The sequence below is a fragment of the Nothoprocta perdicaria genome, unplaced genomic scaffold, assembly GCF_003342845.1.
Source record: "Nothoprocta perdicaria isolate Ctin4 unplaced genomic scaffold, notPer1 scaffold_149, whole genome shotgun sequence".
Taxonomy (NCBI): domain Eukaryota; kingdom Metazoa; phylum Chordata; class Aves; order Tinamiformes; family Tinamidae; genus Nothoprocta; species Nothoprocta perdicaria.
Genome location: NW_020454638.1, coordinates 170,147 through 192,517, shown reverse-complemented (window position 1 = coordinate 192,517; position 22,371 = coordinate 170,147). Strand labels below are relative to the sequence as shown.

The window sequence follows — 22,371 nt, the reverse complement described above, 5'->3', positions numbered from 1 at the left end:
AYGGCCCTATATCCCTCCTTGGCTGACAAATGTTCCAGGATGGGATTATCCAGCTCCTTTGACAAGCCTTGGACACTATTACACGTAACAAGCATCACTAGATGCCGGATAGACTCGTGTACAAAACAGCTAAGGTCCATGTCACTATTGATTATGCCCTTAGAGTCTGGTTCAGTGCTGAACGAAGCCCGAGCACCAGAACGACCCCGATGACAGCAGTTTGCCAGCCACTGGCAAGCAACTTCAGTGATGAATGTTTGATCTCAAACAACCTGAACCTCCGATGTAAAATGATCATTGGACATACAAAGGTTGCAGTTCAGGGTAAAATTATCACAATAAAACTCAATGAATTCACACACTACCTCCTGGCTTCAGGCAGGGTCCTGTCTGAACTGACCATACTAAGAGTGAGGTCCCAACCTGCTGTGTCTGCTTTTCACGCTGGTCTCACTTCGCCAGCATCACACAGCCAGTGACTGCTTCTCACAAGGCCAGAGGCCCTTCTGCACAGGGTTAACCCACTTGCCATCATCTTGAGCTGCTTCTTGCTGATTCTTTCCAGCTCTTCCAAGGCTTTTGCCAGTGGCAGTAAGGAAATACAGTGCCATAATTTCTTCACGTGGTTGGAAAAATAAGAGGACACAAGAGGCAATCCCACCAAATGCTTGCCCCAGTTGAAATTCACACAACCAAGGCACCAACATAAACTGGAGCTCAAAATCCTTGGATAGAGCAGACAATTTATTGCAGGATGAATCTGCTACAAAAACAAGAAGTGGACAGACACGGGGGCGAACCACAGTAGGAGCAGAAGGGGGAAGGCAAATCCCAGCAGCGTGCATTCCTCTGAAAGAGCCCTGCCCCAAAACCACGACCGGCGCGAGACATCTGATGGAGAGCAACGGATAAGCTCGCTGCCAGACTCCCCTAACAATATTACCCTTGTTTGTCAAAGCGAGCCAAAGTCACCGGGGCAAATTACTCAGAATGCAAACATTTTCAAGTTTTGCCAAACTTAATTAGGCCGTAGTACTCAAACAAAGCCTAAGTCTCCTGATGTAGGATTCAAAGCCTTTGCGGAGGAAAATGCTTGCAGTATCTCTAAATTCTCATGCTCTTTTCTGTCATTGTTGTCTGGGCTGCGAATCTCTCAGGCTCCAGACAGCGAAAGCACTAAGGCACAACTGCAGGCAGGAACCTCAAACCTCCTCTGTTATCTCTGAAGCCAAACTCAGAGCCTGCAGCCTCTCTGAAGSAAAAGCCTTTGCTGCAACTGCTGTAACTGCTGCTTCTCTTCACAGATCACTGAGTTCAGGTATAGAGCCTTGCACACCCTGTACTCACACTCTAAACACAGATATAACTCTCATCCTTTGAGGAAAAAAGTAATGCAGTGCTTAATTTTTGGTTTAAGTCTGCCATGCACATGGGCATGATCTGGTTCATCCATCCTGGCATTTCCCCTGCAGTCACACTTACAAAATGACTGCTTTGACCTAGGCCGTATTTTCATTTTTAGGAGAACCATCCTGGTAACACATTCCCTTGACATCCTAAGCAACAATAATACTAGTTATCCATATGCCTTAATTTACTTTCCTCTTTTGCATCACACAATTCTTATCAACTAAATATGTGTGTCATGTTAAAGCCTGAGAAACACTAAGAAAATGCAAGAAACACTATAAAAATTTAATAAAAATGGGCAAACAATTATCATGTGACTTCTATTACCTATTTGCAGGTTCAGCTCAGTGGAAACAACAAATTTAAATTTGCCTGGAGCTACAGAAATCTATAAAAATGATTCTGATTCTTTGTTATTTTCCTCTTGCAGAAATCAAGTCTAGCATCCTGCATAGGCAAAACTGCATCCTGGGATCTAACTCTTACCAAAGGGGCGAAATCTTTTTTGAGGCAGGATCTTTTGGGCTCCTTGCATAAGAACATCAAACTTTTAGAAATCTTAGTGCATCCTTTCCTCACCCATGMTCCTTGCTTCCATTTACTATGTGATCCTAAACTTCCGACCTCACGGACAATCCACGGCGCCCTTGGAAGAGAGACTTCCAGGCTTCAGTTTTTGTGGGCAGCAATCTGGCCCACACCGAGAACATGGCAAAGCAGCCAAAGAGCAGCAACACTCTTCAKCATGACCAAGGGACCACGCGAGCTCCTTCGCTGAAAAGTGCAACCATAACAATACATGTTGCTTCACCATAATTTTCAGAACATCTTTTTTCTACTCACATGATTCTTATGAAATGTGGTGAGTCTTTGAATACCTCCATGCATGATCATTGAGCGAAGAATTCCCTCCTCATGGAGGATTTTCCACTGGCAATTTTTGTACCACCCAGACACAAAGTAATCAGACCACACCAAAAATGTAGGTAAGCAAATTCAACATTTTTGGTAAAGAGCACTACTAACAACATGCTCTCTGAAAAAAATACAGAAACATCTGGAGCTCCTCTCAGCAGGCCTTCTCCATTTCAAATAATGAGATAGAGGTTGTGAAACCTCCTGTTTGCAACTCGTGAGCTCTCCCTCAGCCCATGGCAGTTATGATTATCCTCATTTCAGCAACGCAAAGACAGTGCACCAAACAACAAGGCCCTCAAAAGATTTGCAGGAAATTCCTCTTGCAAGATCTTTTGCATTTCATACAGAAAAATGCAATGCTCAGTGCCACGCAGACCACCACGAAGGAATTTTGCAGGAGTGATAATTCATCTTGCTTAATACTTCAGGAAGAGATGTCCTAAGCATGACATTTAGGAGAGACACAGCTGTATATAAGATTAAATACAGTTCTGTAAAGATACTCATTTTTCAGCTTGTCCCACAAAATATGTGTGCATTTATTCTTTTGATTACATTGTTTCTTCTGCAATTGCTTTTCATTTCCCTTTTCCAGAGATCCTCTTATAAACCAAGTCTTTTCTAAACCTTCTGACTTGCCTGCTACTAGACAGCAAGAAAGAGGTGGAGTGACATGTGGCCACTTGCAGGTACTCAGCTAACAGCTCAAAGGTTTATCAGCGAGCAGCAGTGAAATCTAGGCTGTGATCTGATCTCCAAAGGGAGATTTAATTTTATGGGATTCCTACATTAGTCCAGCAATGGCAAAGCTGGTGTCTTGTTAAGGTTAAATAGGGCTGGGGCCAGTCACAGATACCTTGACAGCAACAGAAGAGCAAAACTGCTCTGCTACGAGTAATTCTTCTTCACTCTTCTTGCTATTCCCAGCAAAGCTCCCTTTGTGGCAAGAGGTTTCAATTACGCCCAATGTAGCACTGAAGTTAAAATAACAAGTCAGTAAACATTCTATAAACATCAAGTACTTCAAAATAAAAGACAAAAAGACAAAATGGAGAAAAAGAAGGAAATGTATCAAGACAAATCACAACCTACAGATCAGTGAGRAAAATCCCCCAATTTACCCATGTAGAATCCTTCCCCAAGGAAGTAGCTCCTGGGCTGTTTTCATGGTTAAACACCTCTGATAAAGTGAAAAGGGAATGCAACAGGGCCTAGGATATTCCTGGGATGTTCTAGGATATCCCTGAACTTAGAAGGCAAAGTTTTGCTCCTAGGAACTCCTCTATGGAAAGGTAAAGTACAACATGACACCCTTGTTTCTGTAATATTTTGAATCAGGTCTGGAGCTGATGCAGATCACAAGCTCTTACAAGTTATGCTCTTGTGCCCTTTAAGCCCCATACATTTTATAACAATACACTGTTGCAATGGTTATTTTCCCAAATACTCAGACTTTTTTTTTTTTCTCCCGGCATCTAGTTTAGGTCTGTAGGTCACAGAGACAACAAATAACTCCTAAGRCCAAGTAACCCTTATAACCCTTACACAGTGTCAGCTGTGGAGAACCAAGCAGCAAATCCCTTTCAACTTAACGCAACTAGAGCCCAGTCAATTGCCAAAATCTTTCCTGAGCCATTTTGAAGAGGGAGGATCGTTGCTCTCTGCTTTAGATGGGGAATYGTTCAGTGCATTAAACTTAACAACCCTCTCTGGCCAGTGGCCGAGATAAAGAGAGCTCTTAATCCAAGTAGTGCCATATGTCTTTGTATTCCTAGGAGAATGCCGAAACAGATACTCCCCCTTGTCGGATATTCAGACCACTATATCTATACATAGTGTGGCACTGAAGGCACTGTGGCACAGGCCTAACAGAACTGTTTCATGTTTAAAAGAGAATTTTTTTATATGGTTTATACAATAAAAAAAAAGAAAAAACAATATCTGTTATTTTGAGATATTCATGGGTGCTGGATGAATTTAAAGGGACCTTCTTCCAAATGCAATCCACTTTAGCCTCCAAGATTTCCTGCATAAAGCACATGGGATAAAAACTATGTCAAGACGAAGGAAAAAAAAAATCAAAGCAGGGATGATTCACATGCAAACACACAGYGTACTGCCTCATTCGCCCTCCAAGCTTGGGCACGAGCCTGTGCAAAATGTGTTAGTCTGTTATTCCTGTTGTTAAATACACAATCTACAGAAATACAGTAATAACTAAAGCCTTGATTTTTTGTTTCTATATTATTCAAAATACACAGTTTTATTTCCTATTTGTCTCTGTAACTATCCACAGAAGAAAAAAAAAGTCCCATATGACTTAGGAGGTGAGTAACTAAACCTACCCCTTCTCCCTTCTAGAGATTGCCAATGAGGTGATCGATACACAAGTTGCTGATAAAGCCTTTTATCAGTCTCCAGCAGTACTGTCTCCTGCTTGAAGGAGCCCAAGCACATACACCACAGTATGTTCATTAAGAGACGACTCCAGAGCTCCCCATGATACATTTAGCAGGCTCCAAAGCCCGGCTAAACATCCGCAACCTGCTCCGAGCTCTGCTGCTTTCTGATTGGATTCCTCAATATGCCCAAAGYGTATGGTGCACACTTACTTTGCAGAGTTGCTATGGCTTTCTTGATATCTGTAAAATTACTGCTTTTTGGGTAGGGAGATGGGTGACACACAATACATTTCATGCTCTGTTTAGTACAATTCAGTACATATCCTCTTGTGAGCAGCAACTGCATGGAACACACCAAGCACAGTGCTTTATATATTAAATATATATTTCTCCTTATAAAAAATTACAGTAGCCTATTTCTCTTCTTTYCCTGCCCTATTTCACTATTCCTGTTTCAAAAGAGAAAGATTTATTGGAAATGAAACACATGCCTTAACGCCAACTACTGAAAGCAGTATTAGATCATTTATAGGACTGACTTAACACAAAACTATAAAAATATAGCTGAATTTCAAAGTCTGGCTCACATTAATGGAGGAATTGAATGTTCTATGTAATTTTATCAGCTGGTCTTAATCTATGTAATTTGCTGACCATTACTGTCTCAAGTAAGGGCAATAAGACATGCTGGACAGCACGTTCCCAGGCCTCTTCCCAGGCTGTTCACAGACAGGTACCTGTCAGCAGGACGGTGATCTGCAGAATTAATATCAGCCTGATTTCAACTTGGATGCAGATCTYTGCTGCTCCGTGGACTTTCATCTACGCCACCCTTGCTTTGCAGACTCAGGGAAGTACTCTGGGCATAGAACAATATATATAGATACTATATAMAATATACTATATACAATATAGACTATATATGCTATAATATATACTATATAATAGGTACTATAATATATACTATATACAACATAGAGAAAAGCAGTTGTGCTCCCCAAATTTCAACTGTTAGCTAATTAAAGAATATACGTTGGGAAGCGATTCAGCATAAACATGGAATTTGCAGGAAGTGGAGGAAAGCCACAGTATCAAATGCATTGACTGTGCTTGCAGCGAGAAGTGTTTGGCCCAGTGCAAAGGGGAGCCCAACTTCCCTGCGACCCCAGAAGCAGCAGCCTGAGAGCAGGGCTGCAGCGAAGTGTCCCCTGCACCAAAGCCAGGGCTTCAGCAAGGGATTAGCCTGGAGCTGGGACTCGCACACGCTGACACACGTGGGAAACACTCCCCACACAAACAGCTTCGCTGCTTTCCAAAGCAAGGAAACTCCTTCTGCACAACTTCACTTTYGTCTCTGTGGCAATGAACCCTTTTTGGCATCTCTCAGTACGAGACAGTTCAGTTTACATGTAAATCAAGTATCTGGCCGTTCATTAGCTCTATTCTTTGTTCCTCAGCACAGACAGTATATAATTCTGCCTTAAACCATCTTGGAGGATTTCTTCAAACTATCTTAGTCAGAATTTGGAATACCCAAGCAAGGCCTCAATCCTCTTCTCAAAAGATAATCACCTGATCTTCTCTTTTGAATAAATCGGAAGATCCCTGCTGACCCTCTCAAAATCCCAGCCTCCTAAATCCCTGTCTCAGAAATGCAGAATGGATTTCAGCAGACTGCGTGGGGCTGCAGCCCCTCTCCCGCCTTGCCCCTGCAAGCGCTCGTGGCTGCTCCCATTGCGTTAGGGCAGATACTGCCCTACTCCTGACCCTTTTCCCGCAYGTTTCCAAAAATCTCACTTCTGTTTGGTTTCTTACGAATTTTTCTTGAATCGTGCATACATTAGAATTGAGAGACTGATTATGAACAATCAGAAAACATAAAAGACACTTTTTGTGTAATTTTGTTATCTTCCAGGACTAATAAAAACAGCATAACATAAGGAAACATGAATTAAAGAGAATGGAAAATAGCCCAAAGACAAAACTGAAAAAAAAWATTTGCTAAAAAGTACATCTTAAGATTGGTATAACCCTTACTCCAGCTGTCACTCATCCATACTGCTGTGATAGGCACCATCTTYCTGCTACAAATACTGTGATTATTTAAAATGAGATAAAACCTCCAGAGTTTTAATAATGATTTCTTAATTTTTATGTCATGGAAGTGAAACAAAGACAAACAAACAATCTTTCCTTTCGGAAGACTTGACAGCATTGGCGAATTCCAGAACGTGTGGACTTGGGACAAAGCCTTTCCCGTAAAACTCTTCTTCCTCTGTTCTTCAAAACAATCCAGAAGTTGTGCTGTCCAAGTCCTTTTACTTCTCTAGCAGCCCCAYAGGGCTCCATAACCCTGTGCCTCTCAGGGGCCAGAGGACCCTTTGCCAGGCACAGATTAACCGCTCTTGAAGATGCAAAGAGCCTGAGGAACTGGAGGGACTTGGCACKCACTGGCCAGGGCACAAGCTCCATTTCCCAGCCTTTGCTTCCCCGGCTATTTTAGGGGAGATCAGTTTTATTTTTGTTCTTCTGACCCAGGATTATTTGGGATTTAGAAGCAAGCTGAACCCTTGGGTTGCCTGCAGGGCACACAGGGATCCCAGGACTGCAGCTATGGGAAATGAAATCTTAGAGAACTGAGTATCTCTTTTCATTCCTCTTTTACTGCACTTGATACCTGTTCAACAAATGACAGCAATAACTATAGTAAATAATGCACCTCAAAGGGGAATAACTTTCAGATCACTTGAATATATCTTTTTCAACAAACCGGATAATTGGCAACCCTAGAACATGGAGTCATCCATATAAATACCTTCATAGACATACAAGAATGGTAAGAAAGGCCATATAGAAGGATAGGGCTGGGAAAATAACAGAGGTGATAACCAGAAGAGACAGCACATGTGACAGAGTCCAGCTGCAGCAGAAAGGATATGATCTATCTTACTGAATTACACAAAAAGTTAACACATGGAGTTTGCATGCAATTATATCAGTAGGTTTAATGGGGACTGAGCTGTATGAATTTAAAAGGGAGCCCTGCATTTATCTGAAAGGGATACTCGATAGCTGGATAATAGCAGTACTTTATATGCCAGATACATACCAAACATCAATTAACTAACTGATATAGAGCCATAGGAGTTTGCAGCCTACATTTAGGTTTTGTGGTTTCTTTTCTTTTCTTGTTTGGCTTCATCTGACCTTTTAACATTAACATTAATAGATATTAGAATTTAAAGCATATATGGTATTGTCAAAGAGTGAATGAACCAAAGCCAAATTCTGTTCTTGGATATGCATAAAGAATGCACATGGCCTTACATCGGGTTTCTTCAAAGCCGAACTTAACTGATAAATCAACAACTTTGCCCTCCAGATATACTGGCATTACACTTGATCAAACTGGGATTACAGATCTTAAAATACACATGAAAGAAAATGCCTGTGTCCCCTTCGCAGTGCAGACCCGTAGGAGTCATGGCTGCTTTACAGCTTCATCAAACAATAGAGAAACAGTATTAGATGCTTCCAAGCCCTACTAATGTAAACTAAAATGAACAAGAAAATCAAGCACACAGAAAAACACAGTAAGATTTACTGCCAGCAAGAACCTGAAAAAATCTACAAATTTGAAAAATGATCCTTCGCAAAACTGGTACTTTTTGTTCAAAACAGAAGTTTCTCATGGCAATGAAAGTGACTACGACACAACTGTATGTAACTCCAGGTTGCTCCTCAGTAAACCACGTTACCGAGTTACCTCACAACGTGGCAGTGCTGCCGGGAGTGGGGGATGCCCTTGGCAGCACCCCCTGCCCGGGCCATGTCCTCGCGCCCCCGCAGCGCGCCCCGGCTCCAGCGCCCAGGTGGGTGGCTCCGCATGGACGGCACGCTCCCGGTTCGGACCTGCTTGGCACGGCCGTACCACCTCCACCAGGGCCCTTCTGCACCTCTCGCAGCGTCTCTATTTAGGCTGCGGACCAAAATTTGGCCCAGACGGGATTGCAAGATGGAAAATAGGTCAYCAGGCTCTACAAGCTGCCTCCCTCTCCTGGGCTTCCTCTTAACGCTGTTCCTTCAGCTTCTCTCTGACAGCATCTCTGTCAGGCCACATGGGACAGCGAGACACACTATTTCCATCACACGCTAAGGACAAAGAACAGGCTCCTAATTAGCAAGGTGCAATTGTTCATAGATAGGCTAGGATGAACCGGTCCTTAGTCTCTGCCCAGTGCTTAAAAGATTAGGCTGGTACTGGACTTTATAATGTTTCCTGTGGCCCAAGACCACACCAAATTAAAGAGCACTAGAGGAGGGAGGCYAGGATTCCCGCTTCCCTTGAAGCAGCTCCCTGTTTGTGGAATATTTCACAGAAGCTCCTCATCGCTGAGCCTGGGACCTTTTGCAACTCAGCCCAGAGCAGCTTTTAGAGAAAAGCGAAGTATGTACTTATCTGACATATAAATGCATTTAAAAATCAGCAATACAACCACCTATATCAACAAACACTGGAAMGGGAATCTCACATAACGATATACTTCACAGGGCTACAATTTCTTAGGCAAAAAAAAATATTATCGGATAGAGCCCAGGTCATATCCAAGACTTCTGAACAGCCTTATTGCATTTAAAGGGACAAACCAAGGTCTTTTTTTATTACTGCAAAAGCTGACTCATTCATGGGAGGATATCACCACTGCATACATGGGAAGCAGCTGTCTGATTAAGTGAATATTTGGCTATTCTTATCCATCCCCCGTGAGGCTGCTCCAACGCCCACTCGAGTCAACAAGATCTTTGCCTCAGGATTTCTGTGTGCTCCTTTAGCCCTGGTCAGACTGCTCTTGCTTGGTCATAGCTCCAGCTCTGTCRTTCACTAGACGACCCAGACAGACAAAAATCAATGAAGCAAAACTGCACTATTGCATCAGGCAGCAAACGCTGCAGCGCCCAGCCCCGCTTTATTCACTGYGGGCTATCCCCAGCCCTGGGAAGCAGCTAGGCCACCCGTAGTGCTGTCTCTGGGTGATATTTTAAATATGTGTGTGGGTTTCTTTTTTTTTCTTATATTTTTATAAAACCTTTCTGACCTTTGATTGCAGTTTCCTGATTTGAGCAGCTATGTCTTAAAAAGATGAGATACCTTGTTCTGTATTTCAGGTTTCTGGATTGAAGATTGCCGCTATAAAGATGTACTTACTGCTGATGACTTACAGACATGTTTAAACTGCAATAAATAGAAAATTAATGTTAATTMGGCTCTTCTCCTACCTACATAGTCCCAAAACTGAAGCAGCAAGCTGTTTCCCCCTAAGCTGCTATTACAGAAGTGCCTTTTTCTTGCATTTCAATGAAGTTACTAAGAATTGCTAAGAAAAAAACATGCTCTAAGCTTTTTTTAAAATGATATGATTGGAGCAAAAGTTAAAAACAAATACTGCAGGGGCAAATCCTCAATGTAAACCCAAGACAAACTTGTCCAATTCCTCAGAAGTCCACAGCCCTGTATCACTTACAGGAGATCCCTCGATATTCCAAGAACGGGGCCATAACTGCAACCCTTCTGTAGCTGCATTTTCCTGCCAGGAGATGCCAGATGAGTGGTTGCTGAAACTGAGGGGCTAAGGGGAAGTTTCCTCATGGTCACTGGCAGGAAAGCGAGGCTGGTGCCTGTCCGAGCCTGCGAGCATCCTCCTGCTGCAATGCAGATCTCGGGATCTGTGTATGGCTATTTATTATTTCTGATTTCATTTGTTGGGGAAACCTTTTCAAGGTCTCAAAATGCAACAAAGCCGGTACCGTGCACTGCTCCGGGGAAACAGCTCCGTTAAAGTACATCTTGCTAGTGCTTGCAGCAGAGGAAAAAGATGTTAGTAAATAAATTATTGCTGCAGAGGCGATGGCGTGGCRGGTCTGCCTTTCCAGCAGCACTCAAGCCTCTGTGCTGTCTTTGTGCTAGGCAAGAAGAGCACACAAAGCCCAGCTCAGGGAATCGCCTGTCACCCTAAGAGCCCCGCAAGGCCGTGGCCAGTCCGTGCAGCTCCCACACGGCAGCGCAGCTCGGCTGCGCGCGCGGTTGCTGCACACCGGCTGCCACCAAGCACTCGGAGTAACGTCCGAAAAATTAGCAAATACCAAACACCACTTCCACCCTAAATATTAAGGTAAGCCATCTCTGCACGCAGCATTGAGGCATGTCTGCTACGTGTAGCTTTGCAAGGCTCCTGTCAGCATCTTGAATTTTGATGCCAAGGTTTTGACTCCTGCAAAGTCGTGTCACGTTGGACCTCATATATTTTCAAAATTCATTTAAACATRCAGGCTTTTCCCTCCTCAACATACAAAATGAAAATAATACAGAAACGTCTTTTTTTCTTTTCCTGGAGCCTGAAGTACCTAGAGTACCTAAAGAAAGTTTTATTTGATGCAAGAACTTAAGYGCTATATTGGGACAGATCAGCAGTCTTATTTCAACAATGTCTTCCCAGCAGTGACTCCCAGGGCTAATAATTAAACCAGGGGACCCCAGACAGAGACCTTGGCCTTAATGCAGATCATTGCCCTGGCACCMGGCTCAGCTGAGTGCAATTCAGTCCGCGCCGCGGAGCACTTGGGCAAGTGCAGCCACTGCTCTCCCCCGAGGGGCTCTCCCGGCCGGTGCCACAGCGGTCAGCAGAACAGAAAGGCGAGTTACGGGCACAGCTATTTCCTTTAGCTCATCAGGGGCAGGGGCTCTGCTGGCCCCTATGTGTTAGGTACTCCCTCTTACCTCTGAGCAGCCACAGCATCACCCATGGACCAGGTGCAATTTCCTTGGAGATGTAAAAAAAGCCCAGCACCAGAAAGCCCAAGGAGGCCCAGCAATGAAAGCCCAAGGAGGCCCAGCCATCGCTGAATAAACCACGGGAGCCACTGACCTCCTTTCACCTGCCCCAGCTCCTGCTGCACTGTCAGCTTCACTGCTTTGGAGCAGCAGCATGGTTTTTGTCGGGCACCCCAGCATAACACAAGCCAGAAATAGTAAATAATTAAAAATAATCCTAAATAATTTAAAACAAACCTAAATTATTAAACGTAAAGCAGCACAGAGAGGTTTGTCACTGCAATTCTATAGGCTGAAATCATTTTCTACAAGCCTAGGCAAAGAGCCACCCTATCCATGTTGGCTGAACGTAGGTTCACTACTCTAGCTTTATTCTACAGATAGAAACAAAACGAACACAGATCCAAATTACTATAGAAAAAAAATCATTACCCTTCCTCAGGTCTGAGAGAATAGTGGCATCACAGTAGCATCCTTCTACCTATGAAATACTAAGTTTTTCATGGCCTGATTCCATAATCTCCGCCTTAGGCAATTATTCTCTGTTGACTTTGTCAATGTCTACGCAAATAAGAGAATGTTTAAAATATTTAAAAAGAGAAATTCTTCTCTTTCCTTTTTTATTTAACATTTATTCTTCCTTCATGAAGAAGGAAAGCATGTGTGCAGTACCACCTTCATCAYCCTTATGGACAATAGGAAATCAATTTTAAATAGAATATCTCCAAACATTCTCCACTTTTTCAAGATTGCTGGGAAATGTATTCTGAAATGTATTTAGGCTGAGCACGTTGTCTCCAAACTATCTCTTTTTAGAAGCCTTAAGATGCTAAAATATAAACATACTAGCATACTAAAATAAAACATACTAGCTTTCGGAGAGGTCAACATGCTGAACTCTTCATTAGTATTAACAAATAGATGGCAATTATGACTACTTTAATTGCAGCCTTTGATTTTAGTTACTTGTAAAAGGGCAGCTAGTAACTAAACTCTATTGATCTGCATATATAAGGTAATAGTACAGGAATGAGTCCAGCAAAAACAAAAGATGCATTTACAATATATGGAACATTTATAAATAACAACCCAAGAGAAAATCTTTGTACAGTGTAAACAGGAAGCTCTAGGAACCAGCAGGAAATAACTTAATTACCGTGCCAGATTTCAGTAATTTATGCATACTATTAGAGGATGTATTATGATTGCATACGAGTGTGGAATATCTATTTTTATTTACACCTGGGCAGCTTCCCTGATTCGTGAGAAAAACACTGATTTTATCTGTATGGCTATATATACACACACATACATATAAATATATAAATATATATATACACACACACACACACACACACCATTTTCATTTGAACGAGTTTGCTGACAGGCGTGCTCATTAAGATCTAGTTAAGTAGAGGAGTTGGTTCAGGCCCTAACAAAACTGATGGCGAATTGATGTCGACAAGCAAATCTTCTGATCCCAACACCTTCCAGAAATCCTGCCAACTGCAGGTGTTGCCCTAAATAACGAGTTTCTAGGAAGGAAAAACAATCTTGCCAAAAGCCCAAGACRAACTGCCCGATGCCACAATGACCACTCCAGGGCAACAGCTTGTGACCTGTGCAGACAACAGGAATTATTATAAAAACAAAACAAAACACTTCAAACAAAAACTACCCTCTCAAAAGCTGAGTGTCACAAGGGTACGCTGCGAGCAGGGAGACCCAATCAAGGAAGGAAATMAGTGGCTGACTACCGACTCCACTATAGCAAAATTTAGAGGCAGAAAAACTCCTGTAGCTTGGATAAAATTGAGGCTAAGCACATAAAAAYGCAAAGTATGTCTTGTGCAGCATTTTGTCAGGACAAGAATAGATACTACAGTGACAGAAGTTTTCAGTCACACCTAGAAAACGCTACAGGACTGATACTGTTGATCTATGGTAACTGATAACTGACAGCTATCACTAACATCAGCAGACTTYTTCTAAATAAAGTCCAGTTCAGGTCTCTGCTTTGAAACATACACTATAAATATTCACTGGAATTGAGTATGGAAAAAAACTTCAAGGGGAAAGATTTCTGTCATGTTATTCTACAAAGCCCTCAACTAGGGTCCAAATCTCTAAAGGATCTTCAGCATGTGTCCTGTGAGCAGACATTTACTTTCTACGTTTGTATTTTGCTATTGGAATATGACTAGGAGCTGAAGAGATGACTTCAAGTGATCTTAATAAGCTCCAATTACACAATAACTTACTCAATTAAACCATTAGCACCAAAGTCGCCTCCAAGTCATCATACAGGAGTTAAATACCAGACCACRTCCCAAACTCTTTGCAGCTTTACTATGCTGACTAAACGATCCTTTTAGGAAGAAATTCAAATAYACACGTTTATAAAAAGCAGTGTATTTGTTTAAATTATAAAGTAATACTATATGTATGTTTGCRAAGAAGAGGTTGATAAGCAATTTCTATCACAGGGCAGATGAAGGTCACAGCGTTTTGGACAGTGCTGACCCCAGACACAGGCTCCAGCTGTGCTTTTGGCCTGTGTGGGGCAGGAGAGCCTGCCAGGTAACAAGGGCTGCAGGCMGAACAGTAATTCTGCTATAGTGGGTACGCACAGAGCCACTGCTTCCAGCTTATGGGATGCCACATTAGGGTAGACAGGTATAACACAGTCTGGCTCCAGATCTTGCCATTGAARTGTGATCTCTCAGCGTTCATATGCCACTATGAGTTGTATCAGCTGCCAAACTTCCCCGGGAGCCCTACGGAAAAGCCTAAGGAACTAAATTATAAAAACCAGGTTATTAAAAGATTTATGTTTCATAGTTTAACATGTGAGGTCTACATGTCTTTCTCAGAACTTGGCCTCCATTTGTAAAATTTCTCTTAAAGAACATCTTTATAATTGTGTAACACAAAACTTGCCAAGTGTAAAGTAAAAATTCTTTCAGGGGTGCAGAAAAGTRTCACCAACGTAGGGGACCTAGCAAAACAGTCTACGAAAACTGAAAACCAAAACAAGCCACATAAGTGCACTGGGGATAATATTCTTCAATGCATAAATGCCATCTCCTTATTTATTTATTACAAATCTCATGTGGTTTCCAGTGAACAGAATTGAGAACCCAAACTTAAATTTCTAGGGACCAGGATAGATGGAGTCACCTCAGGCAAGGGCTGGCATTTCTCCTGCTACTTGCTCTTTCCAAGTTCAGCAAAAGTTCTCCTGCTGAAATGGATGGAGAGGAAGACAAAAAATGTTGGCATTTTTGACACTTCCATAACTCTTTAAAAGCAACCACATTGTGGGGCAAGCCAGCGATAAAATCCATAGTGCATGCATGCAGAGTGCATTAAATGGGACTGCACCAAGCAAGCTTGACAGCAAATGCCAAGGAAGAGCCTGAGCTTGTCAGCGACGCATTTTCCTGCTCCTGTGTGCAGTATCTAACACAACAGAGCTGGGAGYCCTATAGCATATTTCTATCAGAGGAGGAAGGTGGGAGGAAGAAACAAAGAGATATATCCAAATACTTGCATCGCTCTGCCTTGCTTGGCTAGATGAGAATGGTAGTCCCAGCTATCAGCAGGGAGTGGTGCACAATGTGCCAACCCAGCAGCAGCTCCAGAAGCATCAGTAAATCACAATTCCCCTACCCAAGTACTTCTGCCCTGCCTTCTTGTGAGCGAAGCAGTGCAGAGAATTATTACAAACCTTATAAAAGGATGAAAATGTAACTTGATTTCCCTCCTTCATCCTATACCTCAGTGTACAAGTAGGAGGGAGGGAGGGAGGATGCAGGAGCTTGTCTGCTCCAGGGTCCCTCATGGCCATTAGTTGCACCAGGGGTGGGCGCAAGGCACGTGCTGACTCTCCTCACTAAATATTGAAGAGATGAGAATCACCACTATCTTTAGCCCATATTGCCTACCTACCTACAGATTTTCAACTCCATAATCCTTCCTATTGACACAGCATCTTCTGAAATATCCCAGATACAGACTAATTTAAAGCTAGGAAAAGGATGTCAAAACCACATTGAGGCAAATGATCTGCATCTTCAAATCCGTGGATGTCAATTCAATAAAACTGTTTCTTGCCTTTTAAAAATCACCAAGGTAGTTAAATGTATATGCCACATATAAATCATGATATTGTTAGGCAGCAAATTAATATAAAGGTCAAGAAATTCMAACTCGTGTTAGATATTGCATCTTTCTCATCAGAACTAATGGAACTGGACAACATCAGCCTTTACTACCAGCCTGGCCTACCCTTTCGCAACAGGACATATTTGTTTGCTGTTTAGTTATAGCAGACAGCAAAATTCTCAAAGAAAAATTCAGAGTAGAACATTAATGAAACCTGGCACTAGAGTAAGCCTGCATCTGCAGCGAGCTTTGCTAGCAATCCTTTTTGAGCCCCACTTTTGYTCATTTACACTGAAGCCACACCAAGGCTGCTTGAGAAAGGTGCATGGGCCAGGACATTCATAGAAAACACAGTGGGAGGGCTTGCACAGCAAAARTGTTATATATGTATAGACATGGTATAATCCTTTGTAAAGGATTCATTTAAACTTCATAGAACATTGGCTCGGTATCCCATTCAACATATACCTAATAAATGAGAAGTATTTGCAAGCTTCAGCACCRATTTTTGAGGAATGATGCTGAAGTCACACACAGATCACTCCTCTGAGCAGAACACCCCTAACCTGATACAGCATATATCAATAAGTTACGAAATACAATATCGTCAGAAAAAGCTCCATTTTACAAGAAAGAAGCAAACARTGTGGTGTTATTTTCATCCCAAGAAATATCTGCAGAATGAAACTAGAAGTTTGAGATATAGAAGRTAAATGCTCAAAGGGTACCAGGAAGAGGCACCCTCTACATAAATAGTTATGAAACATCAMTTCTTTTTTCCTTTTCTTTTGGTTGAAGGAGCATTTAAAACCTCTAGAAATCCTACTGAATCACATAGATGTTTGCCAAGGCAACGAAGAGAACATTGAATTGATGAGACACATTCAGTGCTAAGGAAAAAACAGTAGGTTAAAGTAGCAATAAACCTTAAAGCTTCAAGCACATAAAGGTTAAATAAGGAGAGATTGTTTCCCTTCTGTAGTCAAATGCAAACTGTAAATAAGCTGATGCTCCAGCACGTTCACCTCTGAGGCAACACTGGCACCCGTGGACCAAGGTAGGTGAAGGTCTCTTCCCGAACATGATTTACAACTGGGCATATCCTTTTCCAGCATTCTCACTATTGCCTCCATCTTTTTCTTTCCTTTCGGAGGCTTYGGCCATTTCCCAGAGGGTGAACTTAGTGCCTCCCAGCCTCAGCACACRGCAATTATCCTCTCCTCCTGCCTACGGCATGTTTGCATTTCAAACGTGCCTTTCCACTCGGTTCTGAGACAARTGGGGCATCATTTTGTGCCTGAATTTCATAACATCTGACTTCTTTACAATATCCAATTCTTCTAAAAGATGATGSTGAGGAAAAAAATATGGCCTGAGGATGAAGGAAATCAAGAAAACTCAACCACTCTGTCTGTTGCAGCTACCAAATGGAAGACATTCAAGACATGTTGACTCTTCCCCACACTCCCGATTTCTGTTGACAGCAGCAGCTCTTGGCTTCCCTCTCCATGCCTGTCCTTCTGCAAATACTGCCTAGCAGCAGCTCCATGAGAGCTTTCTCAGTCCTTAGGGTGCCAAGTGAAGGACAAAATTCATCAACACACTGTTGTTTCCCAATTTCTCTTTTCCCGGCAGTGATGAATATTATAGATATTGCAGAAGTTTTTTGGGATAAGTTGCTAAATGATGCTGAACCCACAAAGCAGTTGGCCTTTCAAAAACTGTGTACCTAAACACTTTTTTAAAACTGAAAAAAAAAAGTGTATTTAAATACTAAATAAATATTAACTTAGTGATCAGAGAGAGAGAATGTCAGACTCTCTCCTTGTCATTGACAATGAAAGAGTGGAAGTCATCAGCCATACTTGCACATTCGAAACCAGCTGCAGTTGGCAGCAAAACTGCCTTCTGGTAACACCTTTTCTGACTGGTCTTTGGTAGGTTGTTTTTCGTCTTTTCAAGACTTGACACATGCAAAGGAAGGAAGCTCCGACTGCTATCAAAAGTTCCTAGGAAAGGAAGAGCAAGTGCGTGTGCGGTCCTGCCCACGGCTGTGATCCCAGCTTCGCCTCCGACTCCGTGAGCCGTCACACACACTCAGTGACTCATCTTCCTACCGTGTAAAACATGGACCCTATTCTGCTACCTTCCAAAGACACTGTGGGGCAAAAAGGAGGTACAAAAGAAGGTAAACCCTAACTATTCTCAAAATCTGTGTGTCTTAATCTGTTAATTTCTTCTATTGGTATATGGCTTTCAATGCTGTTGACACAGTTGGGTATCTTGTGTAACTACTTGGACTGCTGCTTCTTTTCATTACATGGATTGACTTTGTGATGTATTGGCATCAGTAATTTTTTGCAGTACTCCAAGAAAAGATTGCATGCATAAACATGAAAATTTCCCATATRGATGCAAGATGAGCAGAGCTGACTTTCATCAATTGGTTTAAATCTAGCCAGTCACTGACTGAATACATGAGAGGGTCGTGAAATTTGTTTTCAGCTTGTAAACAGCTTCCTCTGATTAGCGAGGGTGGAATTATTCTGTTAAATTCTCAAGAAGTGTAAATGTTTATTGGTTCTCTAATCTAAGGACTGCAAAGTCAACATCTAAACAGGAAAGCTTCTGATGCACATCGTTTTCCTGGCTCTGCTAATGCCCAGGTAATTGGTATTGTCCAGACCACTGTCAAGCAGCAGAATTAGTGACATTTAAGATGATTCTGAGAAGCACAGGAGCTGCAGCCATGGTCTATAATGTTCCTGCCTAAGAGAAAATGCTATCAAACTGCAAAACCACATTAAATAAAACACAAGAGAAGAGGAAAAGCAACAAATATCCTACACCTTGCATCAGATCAGCCCTGAAAGCTGAAGTAGTATCAATAGATGCGCGACATGCTGGCAGAGTCAAAAAAAAAAAAAAATTTAAATCCATGACTCTGCATTTTCCTCTTCTGCATTATCAAGATGCTCTCAGATCAGAGAAAAGGTTGCCCCCCCAAGCCCACATCATCATCCATATACAGCATATGCCAGTATGTTCAGCACATAGCTGAACAAGGCTTCAAAAGGACAATTCCCAATTACCTTTTTAGCATATTTAGTTTCTCACTAGTGTCCCCACAAACAAAATGGATCCCTGTTGTACTGAAATCTAACCGCTGCAATGCAATACATTTTAAATAAACTGCAGATCTGGGACCATATTCCCTATACGTTGAAGGAGCCTAAGTGCTGACAGCAATCAAACAATGATTATTTACATTTGGCTTCCCACAGGCCCCCTCCTACAATTTGTTGATGGCCTCCATTTTCCAAGGAAGTCAATAAAAATTGAGGAAGCTCTGCACCTTTGATAAGACGGTCACATTTCACAGTACAAACCTGGTGCTTCTTCACCGACATAAATGATTGCTATATATGCACCTGTGTGTGGGTGCATATATGTGTGACTGTGTGCATACACACGCACACACGTATACACAGAATTTGCTCCGGACTCTGCATTCAGCAYGTGCCTGTGCACACATACACACACAGGCACATCTCTCTGGCCGGGAAGGAGCTGCGGGCTGCCTGCTGCGTGCCCAGCCCTGCCAGGAAGGCAAGTGCGGGGCGCAGCCGGGCGCCTGTTTACATAACCAGCCTGAGCCGCAGTGAAAAGGAGACGGCACCGAGGGCCAGCAGAGAGGGCAGGAGTGTTAAAAAGGAACAAAACCAACCAAAACCCTCCGTGTTTTAACCTAAGAGAAGGCTGCTGGTGTTTCCTAGGTCTGAAAGCCTGGTGAGCAGCCTGCAGCCCCGCGCATGAGTAGCGGCACACGGGGCCTGAGCCGGCTTGCTGCAAGCCAGGGCTATGCAGCATTCCAGGAAAGGAGACGGCAGAAGGGCCAGCACCAATTACATTAACCTTTAATTAAAGTAGTAGAATACATGTTTGAATCGAGCACATTTATAAAGCAGGATTCGTGCGAATCGGGAAAAACAACACATGCTCTGCTTGGGCGAGCATGAGGAAAGGACCCTCTAACAAGCACAGACATTAGATAAAGAAAAAAAAAAGATGGGGGTGGGTATTTTTCAGAATTACATTCAAAAATGTAATTGCAGAAACAACCTTATGCTGCAGCGTCCCATTTAGGGGATTAGTACAGTAATCACAGTCTGCCCCAAGCAGCTCGGTCCCAGCATCCAAACACTGCGCACGTTAGAGATGACATTCCTGTCCTGATAAAGGGAATTCTAACGCAACCTAATGAACTCTGCAAATGCAGCCTTCTCCAAGTCAGACAGATCATATCCAAAGGTCCCGCAAGTATCAAAGGGCTTTGCTAATTTTATTTAATTCATGCTGCTCAAAACCTGAAATCCAAAAGACTGAATATGAATTCAATGTTTTCTCCATTATGCCAAGTGAACAGATGGCTGCTGAATCCTAGAGATTTGCCAAAAGGATCAGAAAATTCAGACATTATATTGCAACATTCTGGGTTTTTTTTTCCTTTTATAGAGACCTGTATTTACACACAATGTAAGAGAAAAGAAAAAAGGACAAATATTCTCGCTATTGATATTCACCTTCCACACAAAATTTATCAAAACATGGTCAGTGAATGAGTTAATGTATACTACAGCCCAGAGATTACTGAAATGGGAGGAAAAAAATGGCAATAAGTAGACAGGTACTCCCAATGCAATCTAGACCTAAAGCGATCCTTAACAGAAAATTACTARGGTATCTTTCAGCTCTTTAAATATTTTCTCATAGTTGTGTACTATTTGTGTCCTTGGAAGCTGTACAGTCATCTGTAAAGTAAATCATCAACAATGCTCTTTTTTATTCTGTTTTTATTTTTCAAGGCAACCAACAGACACTTCATTCTGYCTTTCTAACACTGAAGAGAAGCTGTAATTATGAATTAGCTGCAACCTCCTGAATAGCCGCAGCACGTGTGGCAGAAATGCCTTGACAGAATCAAAGCTTGCCACCAGCAGCACACGCAGAACAGCAGATTGCAGACCTGCGTTTCAGGCCGTACTTAGAGACATACACCTGCAGTGTGCAGCGCAAACACCCTGAATCATGGCAGGCAACCTGCTTATCAGAGCCTGCTATCTAACAGCTCAGCTAGATCGTTAGCAGAAAAGAGGCTCCTGTGCAGCATTTAGCATTGATGCTGAGGCTTTTAGGTACCAGTCGGGGAAGAGGAACCAAAATTGGGAAGCAGAAGGGAGAAAATGCTTCTGCGAAACACAAAAATGCACCCCCTGCTCAGCACAAAACCAGCCACCTCCCTCTCTCCCTGGACCACTTCAGATCAGCTGGAGGCAGGAACCCGGCTCCTGAGCCAGAGGATTCCTCTCCAGCCCTTTGGGGATGGAGGGAGGAAGGAGGCACTAGGCAACAAGGGCCATCTGTATTTGCATGCTCCCCGTGTGCCCACGGACTGCCGTGACTGGTAGCACTTCCAGCTCACTGCAGTGATGCTTGGTCCACAGCAGGACCAAGAGGTGATGGGCAAGGATGTATATGGGAAATATGAYATGAAAAGGAATGAAAATGAAGAGGAGAGCATTACACATAGCGCAACACACACCTGTGAGGCACTACATGTAGAGAAGGGCAAGGGGGAGAGAGGCAAAGGGAAGAAGGGGGTGCTGTTTTCCCTCATACCTTGCGTTTCCGATCTGCCCTAGAGATTTTCCGCTGCCTTTTTCTCTCCTTCTCAAGGTTTCTCTCCCTCTCTTCAAGTTCCGACTCCCGAACTTTTTTAATGGAAGCGGCTGCGTGAGCCATTTTGGTGCTGGAGGCAGCAGCTCCAGAGAAGCCGTGTCCGCCTCGCTCGGGTGTCCGGGTGGTTTAGCTTTCCTGCGAGGGCACCGGCCACAAGCCGGAGCCGCGCCGGACAATCCGCTCGGGCTCCTCCAGCTCCCAGAAGGGTCACGGGTGGCCCCCAGCCTCTGCAGCACCCATAATTCAGCCCAACTTCAACCCGCWCCGAATCAGAGCGCCCTCCACACGGGCAATGCGTGCAAGGGCTCACAGGCACACACGCAATCCCGGAGCACCAGCAAGGAGCTGGGAGCAGGGTTCAAGCCTCTTCAAGCCTGGCTGCGACGGTGTGCGAAGATGAGCTTCAGTCAAAAAAAAAAAAGGGAAAAAAAGGAAAAAACGGCCTTGAAGCACACATCACCAAAGTGGAAAGGTCTGTGAGGACTTCAGCAGAGAGGCTGTGTCTCCCGACGAGGAGGAAGGCTCCACTTCGGCAGAAGCACCAGCTGGGGGAGGAGGCAGCTCCTCACATCGCCTCTATGCAGAGTGACAAGAAAATGGTGCAGTCTGACTTACTGACTTGCTGCTGCGCCCGCCCGCGCTGCAGCCGGCACGGGCGGCCCTGCTCTCTCCTCCCCTGCACGCTCCCGTGCTGCAGGGCGGGCCGGGCGGCCGGCGCAGGGGGCCGGCGCGGAGGCGACGGCCTCACCTGTGGGCAGCGAGCGCCTGGCCGCGCGCAAGGGCCGAGCCGGGCGGCGAGCGCCCGCGAGAGCCGCGCAGCCGCGCGAGGCTGCGGCGGGAGAGCCGCAGCGCGCAGGGCCGCGCCGCCTAATCCGGGCTCAGCCCCACGCAGCTCTGCGCCCCGGA

The 22,371-nt window shown here is 43.6% G+C and overlaps 1 protein-coding gene across 18 annotated transcripts in view; it reads right to left on the bottom strand.

Annotated features, from left to right (window-relative positions):
- ANK2 (ankyrin 2) overlaps positions 1-21,964 on the bottom strand; it is a 165,828-nt gene extending 143,864 nt beyond the window's left edge. For 15 of the 18 annotated variants that reach the window (XM_026034607.1, XM_026034608.1, XM_026034611.1 and 12 more), the window contains exon 1: positions 21,406-21,912. In XM_026034607.1, coding sequence (XP_025890392.1) covers positions 21,406-21,528 — 123 coding nt within the window. In that variant the 5' untranslated portion in view covers positions 21,529-21,912. Of the gene's footprint in view, positions 1-21,405 lie in introns of all 18 variants that reach the window. The other 3 variants (XM_026034604.1, XM_026034605.1, XM_026034606.1) reach the window with 1 other exon arrangement.
- Between the last annotated feature and the right edge of the window lie 407 nt (positions 21,965-22,371).